The sequence below is a fragment of the Colias croceus genome, chromosome 6, assembly GCF_905220415.1.
Source record: "Colias croceus chromosome 6, ilColCroc2.1".
In the NCBI taxonomy this organism is placed as follows: Eukaryota; Metazoa; Arthropoda; class Insecta; order Lepidoptera; family Pieridae; genus Colias; species Colias croceus.
The window spans coordinates 3,560,531-3,575,205 of record NC_059542.1 but is presented as its reverse complement, the minus strand read 5'-3'; the positions used below and the strand labels follow the sequence as shown (position 1 = coordinate 3,575,205).

General features: G+C 35.1%; 1 protein-coding gene across 3 annotated transcripts in view; it reads left to right on the top strand.

The window, feature by feature from the left end:
* Positions 1-14,675, top strand: part of LOC123692641 (GATA-binding factor C-like) — a 77,454-nt gene that overhangs the window by 22,367 nt on the left and 40,412 nt on the right. For 2 of the 3 annotated variants that reach the window (XM_045637408.1, XM_045637407.1), the window contains exon 3: positions 6,484-7,014. In XM_045637408.1, coding sequence (XP_045493364.1) covers positions 6,484-7,014 — 531 coding nt within the window. The remainder of the gene's footprint in view (positions 1-6,483; positions 7,015-14,675) is intronic. The other variant, XM_045637409.1, reaches the window with a different exon arrangement.

The following is a 14,675-nucleotide window of genomic DNA, read 5'->3' as shown; positions in this document are numbered from 1 at the left end:
TATCGGTGGTTTAGGATCACATGTTTATAGTGGGTATCTTAAACACTCGATACGACGATCAATAAATTAAAATTAATTCGGCGTGCGAACGGCAAGATCCGATACGCGATATTGACGCCTACATTTATCATTCGCTAACACGTCGGACATTTCACAGGGATTCGGCTGTGGCAAAGTAATGTCTAAAACTAAGGACATAAGGACGACACGGGTTTCGATTATTGAGCACGTAATGATGGTGTGAGAACAAAGGATAACACGCCTAAACTCGATGTAGCTAAGGGATATGTTGCCGTGTGAGTTTATTAAGGCTGTTGATACGCGCGCCGGTACGCAGCTTGCATGCGGATAGGGTCGTACGATCAGCAAGCAAAGTCGACCATCAAACTACTTATATTAGTTTAATCTGAAGTATATGACAAAAACATTTCTATAAGTCAATCATTTCCAATATTAGAATGATATAACTCAAACACATAAACGAAACCCCAGGGATACTTCTATTTGATTAAAATTATAGGACTTTTTTGCTAGCTGTACTCGCAAATATATTGCGGTAGACTAAACGACGCTTTTGTGGCCTTGACGCCTACAACTCTCACCTTTCATTGCGGACAGTAAAGTATGAACTATGAAGTCCAAGTAGACACGTGTAACATGTTAAGCCATCGTTAGGACGTAAACGAGCTTCTACTATTCTTTTTGTATTTATATGTATATTCTATTTCAAATAGTGGTCGAGGGATTTGTGATTTAAAATGTTTTTGTATTCATTGGAAAATTCGTTAAAAAAGCTTATTGAGATAACTTTTTAAAAATGCATTATTGATTTGTGTGATTGTGTCTGATTGAAAATTTTTACCAAAAACCGTTACAAAAGTGGCGTCTCTGTAACAACACTTGCAATGCCCCGCGGCTCGGTCTGATAAGCATCTCTAGTTGCATCTGCCGAGCGGACACAGGCAGGGGTTGGGGTTCAATTCCGGTGCTTTGTTTGCTGTGAGAACCCGCTTTGATTGGTTTATGATTTGATTTCGTATTTACTTGTTTTGTTTGCTTAGATACTTTTCGCGGGATTATTTATTGGCGGAGTTTAAATGGATTTAAGCGTGCGATTCTGAATATGTAGTGCGTTGAGGTTTATACAGTTTGTTTAAAGAATACTCTAATGAAATAAAGCTTCGATTTTATGTAAGAATTAAATACCCAAATCATTCTACAATTGAAACTTTTACTGAAAAAAAAAAAACATGCAGAATAATAAAAAAAAAACAGCCTTCAATTTGGAAACTTTACATTAGAATGACGCCAAAATAGTAGCATAGCGAAATCATTTAACCCGGTACATTACGCACGGTTTTATTGAAACGTCGCTTTGATGGTACGTGGTGGGGGCAGGTAGGGCATGTGGCTAGATGGTGCGATAAGGGAAATTATTCATACACGCTATCGCTCGATCTGCTATTGTAAGGGGTGGCTCCCGTTGGCGCGGCCGCTGTCAAAACGTTGTTGTGTACGCGGCCTAATATTGTGCTATTCGTTATTTTCCGTGACTATGAGTGAATTAATTTTTAGTTATATTAGAGGCAGATTTTAGTAATCTCGATTGACTTTTGATGTATAAAATCGGATTTCAATCGCGATTATAATGTAAATTTGCTTATTGATACACGTTTGGGTAGTAAGCACATTTCATTAAATCAATTGCAAATTAAGTTGAACTCTGTACTGTAAAAATTACAAATTGTTTGATCATAATATAAAACAAAACTTTCATTACATCCGAGAAGCATCCGACGGAGACTTTTCATACCAGTTTTAAAGCCCCAATAAGAGCCCATCAAATCAATCCGTCCGATCAATATTGTAAACACACAATCACTAATGAATTTCGTGTGCCCACTTACCTCATGCTAGACACTACGGGTGCACGTTGATAACAATCTGGGACTTATCTCTCTGATCAACACCTGGGCAGGATCGATGCGGGCAAGGGTTAAAAAACTAGTTAAATTTGAGCTCCACTCTCATAATATATCGCTCGCTGGTTATATAAATTCTATAGTTTTCATGTTTACGACCTCATTAGATGTTCGTATAACCTACTTAGATATTTACTTTGATTTCTTATCTGATTCTCGTTAGGATTGTCCTTGTGAAAATGTAGCTACGGTGCATCTACGTTATTTAAATTTATTTTAATTATTTAAATGCTAGGATTTTTGAAAGAATGTTACGTCGTATAATTTCCTTAAAAATAGAGATGTGATTGTCTTGAAATCTTTTCAAGTGACAATGTTTTTGTATACGTATACTTTAATAACTAGCCGTAGAGATGGTTTCACGCTGGTAGTCGAAAGCGGCAATTTGTATTGTAAGCATGAACATTGAACATAGGTATATGAAGCGATTGAAAACTGTTAACATTTTCGAAGCCAATAATTAGCGGCCCGTAGCGCACCGCATGTTATTCCATTGTACACAACTCACAAGGGATGTACCCTACGAATAGTGAGCCAATAGTCACACAGTTATTAAAACACCCTTGCAAATGTACATATGTTCGAATTCTTTAAATAATTATCGTGAAATTGAAAGGGGAGTTAACTTACCTAAATTGTATTGGTACATATGGTTTCTATCAGCGTGTTTTATTGGTCTTTTGATTAATGCCGTTTCGCTGAATCATTGAATTGTTGGGCTTATACGATTATGTATGTGAATGATATTGTTTTATGCGTTTTTGGGTGTGTGAAATTATTTATTTAAAATTTAATATGTAGTAGATTCAGGACAAAGAACAGTATGTTGCAGCAATTTTATTTATTCGTTAGATTTACTTAAAAAATAAAAACATGTGGTATAATAAGAAAGGCAAATTTAAATACATATTAACAATTACGTAGGTAGGTACGTTCTTAATGAATAAATATCAGAATAGAAACTCAGAGATGAGAGAGATTTACACTTTCAGATAATTTAAAAAAACGTAAACAAATCACTACACTATATAATTATACTGACAGAGTAATTGTTAAATTAACAAAATTTCCATACAACCGGCTATTTTAATTAGTGATGCAACGGAACTGGCATAACGGAAGCAGAAACGGAAACAGATGTCAAAAGTAAATCTTAACGGAAGCGAAAACGGAAACGGAAGCGGAAACAGAAGCGTTAACACTATGAAAAAAAAGCACAATTGTACATTTAAAACTTTTTTTATTAAATTTGTATTTTAATTTTTAGTAATCAAAATTAAATAGCGGCAGGTTATATTTAATAAAAAGTAGCTTGGCCGCTTTTTCACCTTTCAGCCTATTTCGGTGCTCTTCATAAATTAAACCAGCTCCGCTAAATAATTGCTCGCTGGCTACACTGCTGGGGGGAGCTGATAGGTATTGGCGAACTATTGGCAAAATATGGGGGTATTTATGCGCATTTCCATTCCACCACATAAGGGGATCCTCATGAAGAGGTAGTCTTTTTTCTTTCTTGTACTCCCGAAGGTGTGACTGTATCTTTAAAAGTAAATTGTCACCATCGTCAGCTGTAGAAGAGTCCCCCTCCTGGTCTTCATTTACACTTAACATCGATTCCAATATTTGCAATGATGCTGATGATTTGGAAGTAGAAGGCTGCACTGCAATGTCTTCAATTGCAATTTGAGTTCGGCTTCTTTTGGGGGAAGGTTCGCAGTCATCATTTTGGATGGAATTGGATTGTCTGGTTCTAATAGTGTTAATCGTCATATTAAGTACTTTAGATTCAACCTGCTCTGCAATGACGCTGGTGAAAAAATGCGATTTGTATCGCGGATCCAAATACGTCGCAATAGTGTATTTGTCGTCTTCGACTAAGTTTCCAAATCTTACACTTGAATTCAATTCATCGCGTAATTTTGTAATAAAATTTATGAATTGTTCTGAAGTAGTTACTGTCTCTTCTTGTTGTAATGTCCTCAGAACAACTTGAACTAACGGTATGACCGATGAAATGCTACTACTAGAACTACTTAGATTTTTAGTTACTTCTTCAAATGGCTGCATTAATTGCACAAATTTTTTAATATTCATCCAGTCTTCGGGGGATATCATTGCGATTGGATTTGCGCTTAGGTACAAGACAAGCGAATCTTTAAGTTTTGAAAACCTTTCCATCATGTAGAATGTGCTGTTCCATCTGAAATCAAATAAAATCAAATCAATTTTACTTGCTAGAAATATGATCAATAAATAGATGGTCACAGAAAATAAAATGTTAGATATTTCACCTAATGATGGCTTGCAAAAATTTATACAAAATAAAATGTCAAAATATTAGTTCTTTTCAAAATATAAATCCAAATTCAATTACCTAATCTTAAAAATATATTTATTTATAAGTACAATCAAAAAACTCCTATAACTCATAAAAACATTTGCTTATTAGTAATTTATACTAGGTATTAATAGGTATTTATATTTACCTTGTAGGACAATCCTGAATGACAGAAAGAGGAGACTGATTAAGGCGTTCCTTTTGAATTTTTGTAAGCTCTGCCTGTGCGACCAAGGAATGATTGAAATGGGTGGCAATTTTTTTCAATTTAGCAATAAGTTGTAGGAGCCACTCTTGAGATTCAACACCTGCTCGTATGCACAGCTGAATTTGGTGTATTGCGCAACTGATATCTTCAAAGCCTGACAACTGCATTGCTCTAACCATGTTGGATCCACGATCACGAACCATGCAGTGAACTTTTTGGCGATCAATGCCCCATTCTTCAAGAATCGTTTGAAACTTTGTTGATATTATGGTGCCCGTATGACGGTCATCCATGACTTCACATTTCAAAATTATAGTCTTTTTGCGAAAATCTTTTGAGATCCCATGAGCAGTTAAACTAAGCAATGAAACAGCAGAATGAAGTTCCGACCATATGTCGCTTGTAAAAGATAACTTGTCAAATTCTTCAAGTAAATCTTTGGTTTTCTTTGCTAACTTATTGTACAAATTGTCGCACACGTAGGAAGAAAAAAAATCACGGCCTCTTAACTTGTACTTTGGAAGAGCAGCTTGCATTACTCTACGAAATCCTGTACCTTCAACAAAATGAAAGGGTAAGTTTTGGAGGGCGATCATTTCAGCAATCGTACGATCCATTTCTTGAGATTTGTGATGCGATGAATCCCAATAATCCTTTACTTGTAGACTTTGTTGTAATGTTAATTGTCTTTTAGCGTTTTCGGCTGGAGTTAACGTAACCTACAATTACAACAACATAAATTGGTTACGATTACTTCACGAAATAAAACACGTATCCATACTAATATTCGACCACTAGGCCACGCACGACCTCACTAAATCAAAGTTGGTAAAGTAAGTAATAAATAAATAAATATTAACTGACCATTTGTTTTTTCGTTTCCGATGAAAGTTTGACAGCATCATTTAACTTCTCAAACTCTGCAAACCGTTCGGCATGAATTGATTTTAGGTGACTCTTTAAAGCTGTAGTTGTGCGGCCTTTTCGCGAATACACTTTTCCACAAAGTTTGCATTTGGCACTCGAGTCGTCGATTTCATCAAAATAGTTCCAAATGGGACTTGTTTTTGGTTTCATAATTGCACTCTTATTGCACTAAATACAACTAGGTATCAAGCAAACAATAACAGAATAAAAAACAACTGAAAATGTCACTAGGTACTCAAAGTCACTGGGCGCGGAGATGCGGTTAGTGAACTAAAAAGTAAAAACAATAATTAAATAAACGAACGAACTCGTTGTGACTACGTTTGTCGTTTGTTAATTGTTTACCCCGCGCCCCTCCCTCCCAAAATATGCGGAAGGGATTCGGCAATTATCGGCAGCACGCGCGCCTGGACACTCGACGCTCGTGTCATTCGTCCACGCGCGGCCCACGCAACCTTGACGCAACCGCCCGCGCCGTGCCGACGTAGCGTCTGTCTCCTCATCGCTTTCTCCCCGCTTCCGTTCAGAGTTCTGTTATAAAGTTTGCGGAACCAGAAGCAGAAACGGAAGTGAAAAAACATGCGGAACTTCTGCAGTTGCGGAAGCGGAAGCAGAGTTCTGTTGCAACACTAATTTTAATTGCCCTTTGTTGCCACAGTTCGGAAAACTCCAGCCTTTGTTTTTACCGCGTCGTGACTTGACATATTGTGTACGAATTATCAAATAGCCATTATATTTATTTTTAATATAACGTTAATTCTAAACAATGAAGATGTCATGTGAAATAGTTCTATTATTAAGAAAATTTTATCTATACCATCTTAATAAAGTAATTAGGCTATTCATTTAGGCTTGCGATAGTCTGACGTCTGTTTACTATACAATATTTTTAAACGAATTAAATTTACTTTTTGCTTTCTTTTGGTTCTGTAGTTCATTCTCGTGTCGAATGCAGATACACGTGCGAGTTTATTTAAAAATAGACATCACAAGTGGTTTATTAATTAACGCAACTGTTTTCTTTCTAGGTCGAACGTTAAGTAGTGGTAGTGGTCAAGTGTGCAGGCCGCACTTCCACACGCCTTTGCATCCGTGGCTCGACTCCAAAGCGCTCGGCAGCGGCGCGTGGGGCAGCGGCTTCCAGCAGGACGGCGCGCCGGCGGACAAGCCCCTCTCCCCCGCGCAGCACCCGCACCCCCATCCCCTGTTCTCCTTCCCCCCGACCCCTCCCAAAGACTCCACGCCCGACTCGGTGGCGGCCGCCGCGCTCGGCCAGCAGGACTACCAGGCGGCCGTCGCGCACGCCACCGCCATGAGCGTCGCCTTCATGCAGCAGCAGCAAGAGCTGCCGTTGTGCGGCGACGTCAAACCGATGATGGGCGCGCCGTCGAAACAACGCGAAGGTGCGCAATCTGACTCGTGTCCTCAAGAGAGTCAGCCCTCTGGAGAATACAACGCGCAATACAACGCCGCCGGCGGCGACTACTACAACTACCAGGGGAAGGGATATAGCGCGCAGCAGCAAAAACCGCGTCCGAACAAGACGCGAACGAGCGCCGGTGAGTTCGCGCGAACGTCTACTGCACTCGCTCGCTCGCACTCACACCGAACGCTTATCCGATCATTCAGACCAATAATCTTATCACTATCAAGTGACAATCGACAAATTCAACCAATTCTATAATTTAGACAATATTTAACTAACTTTTTAAACCAATCGATCCGAGGAAACATTTTAATCATGAAAGTAGTTAGCTTGAGTCACAAATTCGTGACATGAAAGCGTTTCTAATAACTGAGACAGTTTAACAGTACAATATGGCTGTCAAGCTATAACAAGATCTGTCTAAATTAAAACCGGTAACGATCCGATATTGATAACTTCGTCTGGTCTAGATAATGATTTGATAAGCGTGTACTTGCACCGGGATAATCACGTGTTCACTTACATTCACTGGTGTTCTGGTGTCCCAATAACGCTTTACTAAAACGGTGGCGGCTAACTCATCATAGTTTTATTGGTGTTGGTGTTACTAATACAATTTGAAATAATACTTTAAATTACCGAATAACATTTTTCAGTTATGAAACAGACTTCTTCCCTTCGCTCGATAAAAGATTTTTATATTGGAAAAGCAAACTTTATTTGATGACATTACACGACGTGAATTAAATTAAATGTACAGACATTAAAATAAATACATATTTTTATCTTAGATACATAATTTAATGTCGCTAATGGACGGCAATATTGTAAGGGTTTTTAACAATACAGGCTATTTCGAATAGCAATAGAATTATACTAATCGGAAAGTAACGACCTAGCTCAAGACCTTAACGTCTAATTGATTAACGATTACGTCCGATACAATAATACAATATTTGCATTCATTACGGTAATAACCTAGCATTCAGATAAATAAATAGTGTTACATAAAATCGGTGAGTAAAAGCAATTAATTACGGTTTAATCTGTGGAACATTTTTGGTATATTTATTCGTCAGCTCATTGTTTAAGTGACATGTGAACAAGCTTCTAAGCAAGTTAAGTTTCACATTACCTAATTGCTGGGTGCTATTGTTTCTCGTGGGTTGCTTTTAATTTTCGGAACGATTTTTGAAATTATGCTGTGACGAAAGTATGTCAATCTTGTTTACTTAACGCTATTTCTATTGTAGATAATTTTCGGGTCGTAGGAAAAACACCGCACTTATTTATTTAAATGAAATTCATACCCTTTCTTATTGTTGTTTAAAGATTGAAAAAGTAGATTTTCGTTATTGTGTATAGAATTAATTTACAATAATTAATATTAATGGACTTCCCATTTACCCATACTTTTAATTAAACCTTAGTTAAAAGCTCAGTAGTAGAATTACAATACATAGCGAAATGCAAACACCCAAAAAGCAATATTTAAGACATTTGTCAGATTCGGAAAATGTTAAATGCAAAATCCAGGTTAATGAGTTTGAAATACAATTAAATAAAATTTTCAATTTGGCAATACAATAATTAAATCTTTAATATTATATATTGTTTCTCTGACCTTTAATGTTAATGCGACCATTGTTCCTAACAATTGTATGTGTAGTTTTCGTAATCAAGACCCCACAGTAATATGACGAATACCCTGTGTTACTGCGAATTACTCAACATTATTGTTCAACAAGAGCGCTTTATTTTATACATAAATATGTAATTATAACTCTCATAAAGCTTTGACAATGGTCGGGAACAAAAGGCAGTACTTATTGTCTCTTATAATGGTCGGAATATAACGGACGTTGATATTAAATAGAATTATGTTTATTGGATATTTAATATTGATCGTAATTTTGCTACTTTCATATAGCTTACGTTAATACAGCAATATTTATGTATGCGAGCTTTTAAACACGATTATTTGTAGGTTGAACGGAACGTTAAAGTTTGATATGAAAAACTAACTTATAGAGTTTAAAATCGTAAAATCTCTACTATAGATATAAATTCACACTTTCGCAATATCGTTATTAAATATTAAGTATAAGGGTCAATCAATTTTTAAAGGTCCCGATCATAATTTCCTCGTATTTTTTTTTTTACTTAATTTTCAGTATTTTACTATTTCATTTAGAAGATAATTCTTCGTAGATTAAGATTATATAAGCAGCAGTGATGTTGATTAAATACATTTGTGGATTTAACTTCACGAACCGATCTATTCACGGGAAATAATGTCCTTTGGACAACTTACACAATAGTACTTTTTTAAATGTTAAATTCCCTTAAGAATTAAAACAAATTCTTCTAATATTAAATAATAAATAATATTTTGATATTTGTTCTATTTACACCCAAAATACGAAATATTTTTATTAAAATTGAAACGAATGATGTCTTTTGAACAACCAAATAATGTTTCATATATAAAAAAGTTTCAGTAAAGCGGAAATAGTGATATTTTTTACAAAAAAACTATTAAGGCGAGGTTGTTACGTATCGTATTATTGATTTTACTTAATTAAAATGAACTGATTCTCGATAAAACTGAATGAATGAAGTATAATGTGATTTTCATATGGGGACATCTTAGTTGTAGTAGTAGCGTCTTGATTTTTGAAATATTAAAATTACAATTAAACTAGACATAAAATCGCGTAATAAAAATGTGTTCCCGAAACAGCCGAGTAATAAACAAAACATGAACTATTTAACTGTTAAAGTATAAGTTTTATATAATTATTGTCCTAGGGACAACCAAATTGTCCATGGTACAACCACTTTGGTTGACCAAGTGACTGGTTGTCCGCGGGACATTTTTTAAATTTTGAGCCGCCAAGCAAATACTATTGTTATTTTATATATTAATCTCAGCTCACACTAAAATATAGACGAAAGCGCATCTCGTGTAGTATAATTGATAACAATGCATCAAGTACTTACGTTTTAATCACAGTTGTCTGACGGACTGACAAAAAAGCCACCCCACACTCACCAACAACGCTCGGACGACTGTTGCCGTGATTTTATACAAATCAAAGTGGCGTTTGAGCCCGACAGTTAATTATTGTGTTTAGCTTGTTGTTTAGGAATCTACCGCGCCATATGTGTTTTGGTTTCATAACTAAATTACGGTTGTCTGTGAGACCTGTGTCATGTAGGTGATTTATGGGGACAAAAGTAAAATGCCTGAAAATCGTATTATATCCAATAAAAAAAAAATGGTTTGTATGTTTGGATGTCAATAATTATGTACTGAAACAAGGAGTGTATTTGGTATTTATGGTCGTGATAGTATGTGTTCGTGATGCGAAGTTTGTTAATGCATTGTGGCATGGGGACAAATGTGATAGTACTGGAAAATTGCATTTAGTCCCTCGACAACCATGAAACAACGCACAAATTAATAAAACAAGTAAAATATTGTTCGCAATAATGCTAGAAAATATTAAAAGGAATATAATTAAAACGAATTTAACTCTTTATGATTTCATGTTTATTAATTATCCTTCAGGGACATGATCCGTACACGTCGGACCAATAAAAGTTGATCGACCCATAAATATCCCACGGGGAGCGGATCTAATAGTTAGCGGAATTTCTCAAGGCAGTAATTGGCATCGTATTGAAAAAAGTCGCTCGTTAATTGTTGAAGAAAAACTGAACTATGAGGCAGGTTGTCAAAGCGTCATTAGATAAGGTGTGATAATAAGCACTGGCGGAAACGCAATGTTTTTATTTACTGTATTGACAATATTTATGAATGTTATATATGAGCTGTTCGAGTTAATTGTTTTATAAATAACACTTTTACAATAAGTGTTTAAAACTGATTTTCAAGTTTGTCGGAACGTATTTTTATCTGAAAGCTTTGCAGAAACAAACATAATTTAATCTTAATTAGCAATAAATATATAAATAACTTTAAAAAGTACAACAATAAATTATTTAACAACTACAATGTCAACCCAACAGCCCGTGTTCGTAACTCGTTGTAAAGTGTACAAAAAGTTCCACTAGGGGAGGTAATTGGAAATTGCCTCTCAATTTATTTATTTAATCGATAACTACTCTTTGCGATTATTTCATTTACTAAACGCTTAAAAAGTGGCTTTATATTTTTCATTGCAGCGTTGGTGGTACAAATGTGAAGGAATTATCTGAAAATCGAATAATAATACGGATTGAGGTTTCATAAATATTTTATGACTCTATAATTAACATTGCATTTCCATGTTTTTGCATACAAACTGTAAACTAGACCTTTTTGCTATGAAATTTAAATCCAATTGCAAACATTTTGACAATATTATAGCGGATAGGTACCTACTAATAATGTTTGTTTTTTTGCAAAGAACTTTATTGATATAAAAAAAAACAAAGCTCATTTCAAACTGTATAAATTTTTGTAATGGAATATTTATATTGTATTAAAAATTTTCAAAAACCCACGTTGGACCAACTTACATACCTACTCATAAATAAATAAAAAATAATAAGCAAAAAATGTGAACATTATTGTTTTCGTTTATTTTAATTAAAATAAAAATCCCACTAATAAGCTTAACACGGCCGGCAGCTTTTTACGCATAGATTAACGCGTTTTTTCTTTTAATTTTGAATGGGAAAATTCGAGAAATACTGTGTTATATACTAGATATTTACCCCGACTTCGCCCGGTTTAACCCGAAATAAAACAAGATAGCTTTCTAATGATAGAGCGGTGTTTAAAATCTATAAATTATTTATGGAGTTAAACCATAATATAAAAAAAACAAAATCCTTCATAACATTTAGAGGTAGAATAGTTGTATCAGTCTTTGTTTATTTTTCCGATAGGTATCGATAAAGTTTACTTAGAATTCCGAAGCCGACCTCAGGCTCGGTTCAAGGAGAACGTTCACCAAAGCCTTATCGCAGGATGTGGTGGTCTATTGCAGGTAGACTTGGCAATGACCCTGTCAGAATATATTGATATTTTATTGAATCTATAGTCAATAATCATAACTTGACAAACCAATGTACTTCATCAAGGCTTCAGTTTGGAATGTGAAAAAAAGGATCGGATGTCGGTAAATTGGTTAAAAATTTTACAATAATGCTCTATAATATTGTTTCGTATATTGTGCCCTGAATAGTGTAAAAGCGTTAGCCATAGATAACATGTTAACCAACATGATAACCATAGATAGATACATATTTTGTTTGAAATTTTAAAAAGAAAGAAAATTCATATTTAATTTTTTAATTTAATACGATGTAAATTCTACGAATAACGAACTTAATTAAGTTACCATGTCGGATTTGATTTAGTTTTTTAGTATGACTTGCTTAATAATAATTTAGTTAAGTACCTGTATATGCTCGGCATACTTAGACACATAAAAGTGTGTATAATATTATAGTGTCCTTTAATGAATTCGCCAACAATAGAACAGTAGTTCATCAGCGTCCGTGACCCGTTACCGAAATCAATAGCATTCATATACAGTTGCTGTAATTTATTAAAGATTTAAAAGCGTTAGTTTCATCTGAATCCGTTTGTTTAGCACGAGGTCACTTCGCACAATGGAATGGGCTACATCCGGGCACCGTACATTATCATAATATTGCTTCCATACTAAGGAATATTTTCACCTATGAATACAACCTACTTGTATCTAATTTATGCTGGGCATTACTGGATTGTTTACGCGATTACTGTTTGATATTGTGGTGAAATAAGATTAGAGAGATTATCCAAATAAAGGTTTGTTAACGTATTGGTAATAGAGACGTGATTTTTTGTATGCAATTATCTATTATATAGGTCTGTATTTACTATAAAGCTGTGTAGTACCTAGATAATGATTATGGAAATTACAATAACATATTATTAGTGAGCATGTTGCTACCGTGACATAGAAATAAGGTTAAAAATATATCAATAGGTACCTACAACGAGTAATATAATAAATAATACATCCAATTCATATTATGCTACTTTTTAATGTGTAACATATGAACAACTTAGTACCTACAATAAAAGATAAATGAAGTGAATTATAACTGCTTGAATCCAATACTATCAGTGATATTTGTAGAGTAAAGCAAATTGTACGAGTGTACTTTCTAAAACAATGCTTACGTTCACTAAAATGGCATTTAATTTAATCTACAATTCCAATGTTTCGACAGTAATTCAAATGCAATGTATCTCACGGAACTTAATGCACTTTTGAATGTTATGGCTTTAAACACAAGGCCCTATGAGTCATAATCGGCCAGACCATATCTTTTGAGAATTATAATATGCAGGGACATTTCTATTCAGCTCACGTAATGTTGCTAAGATGTTTCGAAGAAAGTTGCGCAACCAATTAGCGAACTCACCGACTAGGTACCAGATTCCAAACTAATATCTAAAAAATGCATTCGAAATCAACCACTGTCTCAAAGACATAAATGTCATATTAGTATGCAGCAATTTTAATATTTCTCATGTACATCCGCGCGCTACGGGCTGGCGGGCAGCAGGAATGAAGTGGTACTTATAATTGTAGAGCTATATCACTTTTTGTAGAAAACAATACTTTTTATGTTAGTGTTAAGAGCTATTTTGTAGTAGCTACATTTCTTTATCATAATTTCATTCAAAGAAATTATACAAAATGAACTTTATGTTATTCTGTAACGTAATAAAAAAAAAAAATGTTAGGGCCTTTAATTTCATACTTTGTATGAACCTACTATGTTCGCTAGCAAAGTGTCGGTTAATAAAAAATTCATCAAAACCACAACAAGTCGTTAAAGTTCAGTAAAAGTGAATTTGAAGTACATATTCCTAACAATCAGTCCTGCAGAAAAATCCTAACAAACAACAATAAATCTTCATTCGCAGGTTTCGATGCGTGACTCTAAGCCATATATAAGAGTCGATTTAGAAATTTGGAAATGTTCATTACACCATTGTTTTTAGCCTATTCACGTTTGGTAACCGGGCGTTAATGAATATTTTTGTAGCCGAGTATTGTGTACAGCGAGCGTCACGGTCTGCTGCCAACATTGTGGGATACAATTGCACTAACATTTGCATATGACTTCGACGGAAATTCATTGAATACTTTAATTAAAAAATTTAAATAAACATCTATGTTCAAATTTGTATACAACAGTTATATGCGGTGAAAACAGCAAATAGATTCCTGCCGTGTGTAATATGTGTGAGGCTTATTGAGCCCTTGTACGTATAATTACAGGGAGTTCATTGCAACTGTTCGTTGCTCCGCCGTCAAACGTAATTATCTGACCGCATGCTAATAACCAATGCAAATATGAATGGCCGCCCGCCAGTGCAGGCGCCGTGAAAAATGACTTCATTCCTTCACATAACATCGCACATCGCTCCTACTCTACATTATTATAATCGAAATTCACCTTCGATTTGTATCATAGCGTTAAATACCGACCGGTGAAAACCACGATCGAGATTGGCTTCCAGTTTCTATTTGCATACTTACATATAATTAAGGCGTAATAACAGCCTCTGTGGCGCAACAAAGAATAAGTTTTAAGCAATAAATTAATGGTTTGTATGCAAAATAGCCTCCGTTACGTGTTGATGGGCCGCTGCGCCGAGAGAGCGTCACGGTACACGAGAGAGAATTAGTCCTCCGTTTCCCATAGCTGCTTTAGTTCGTTCCACAGTTACATTGAAGTTTCGATCGGCGTGGAAGTGTTGGGGTTACACCTCTC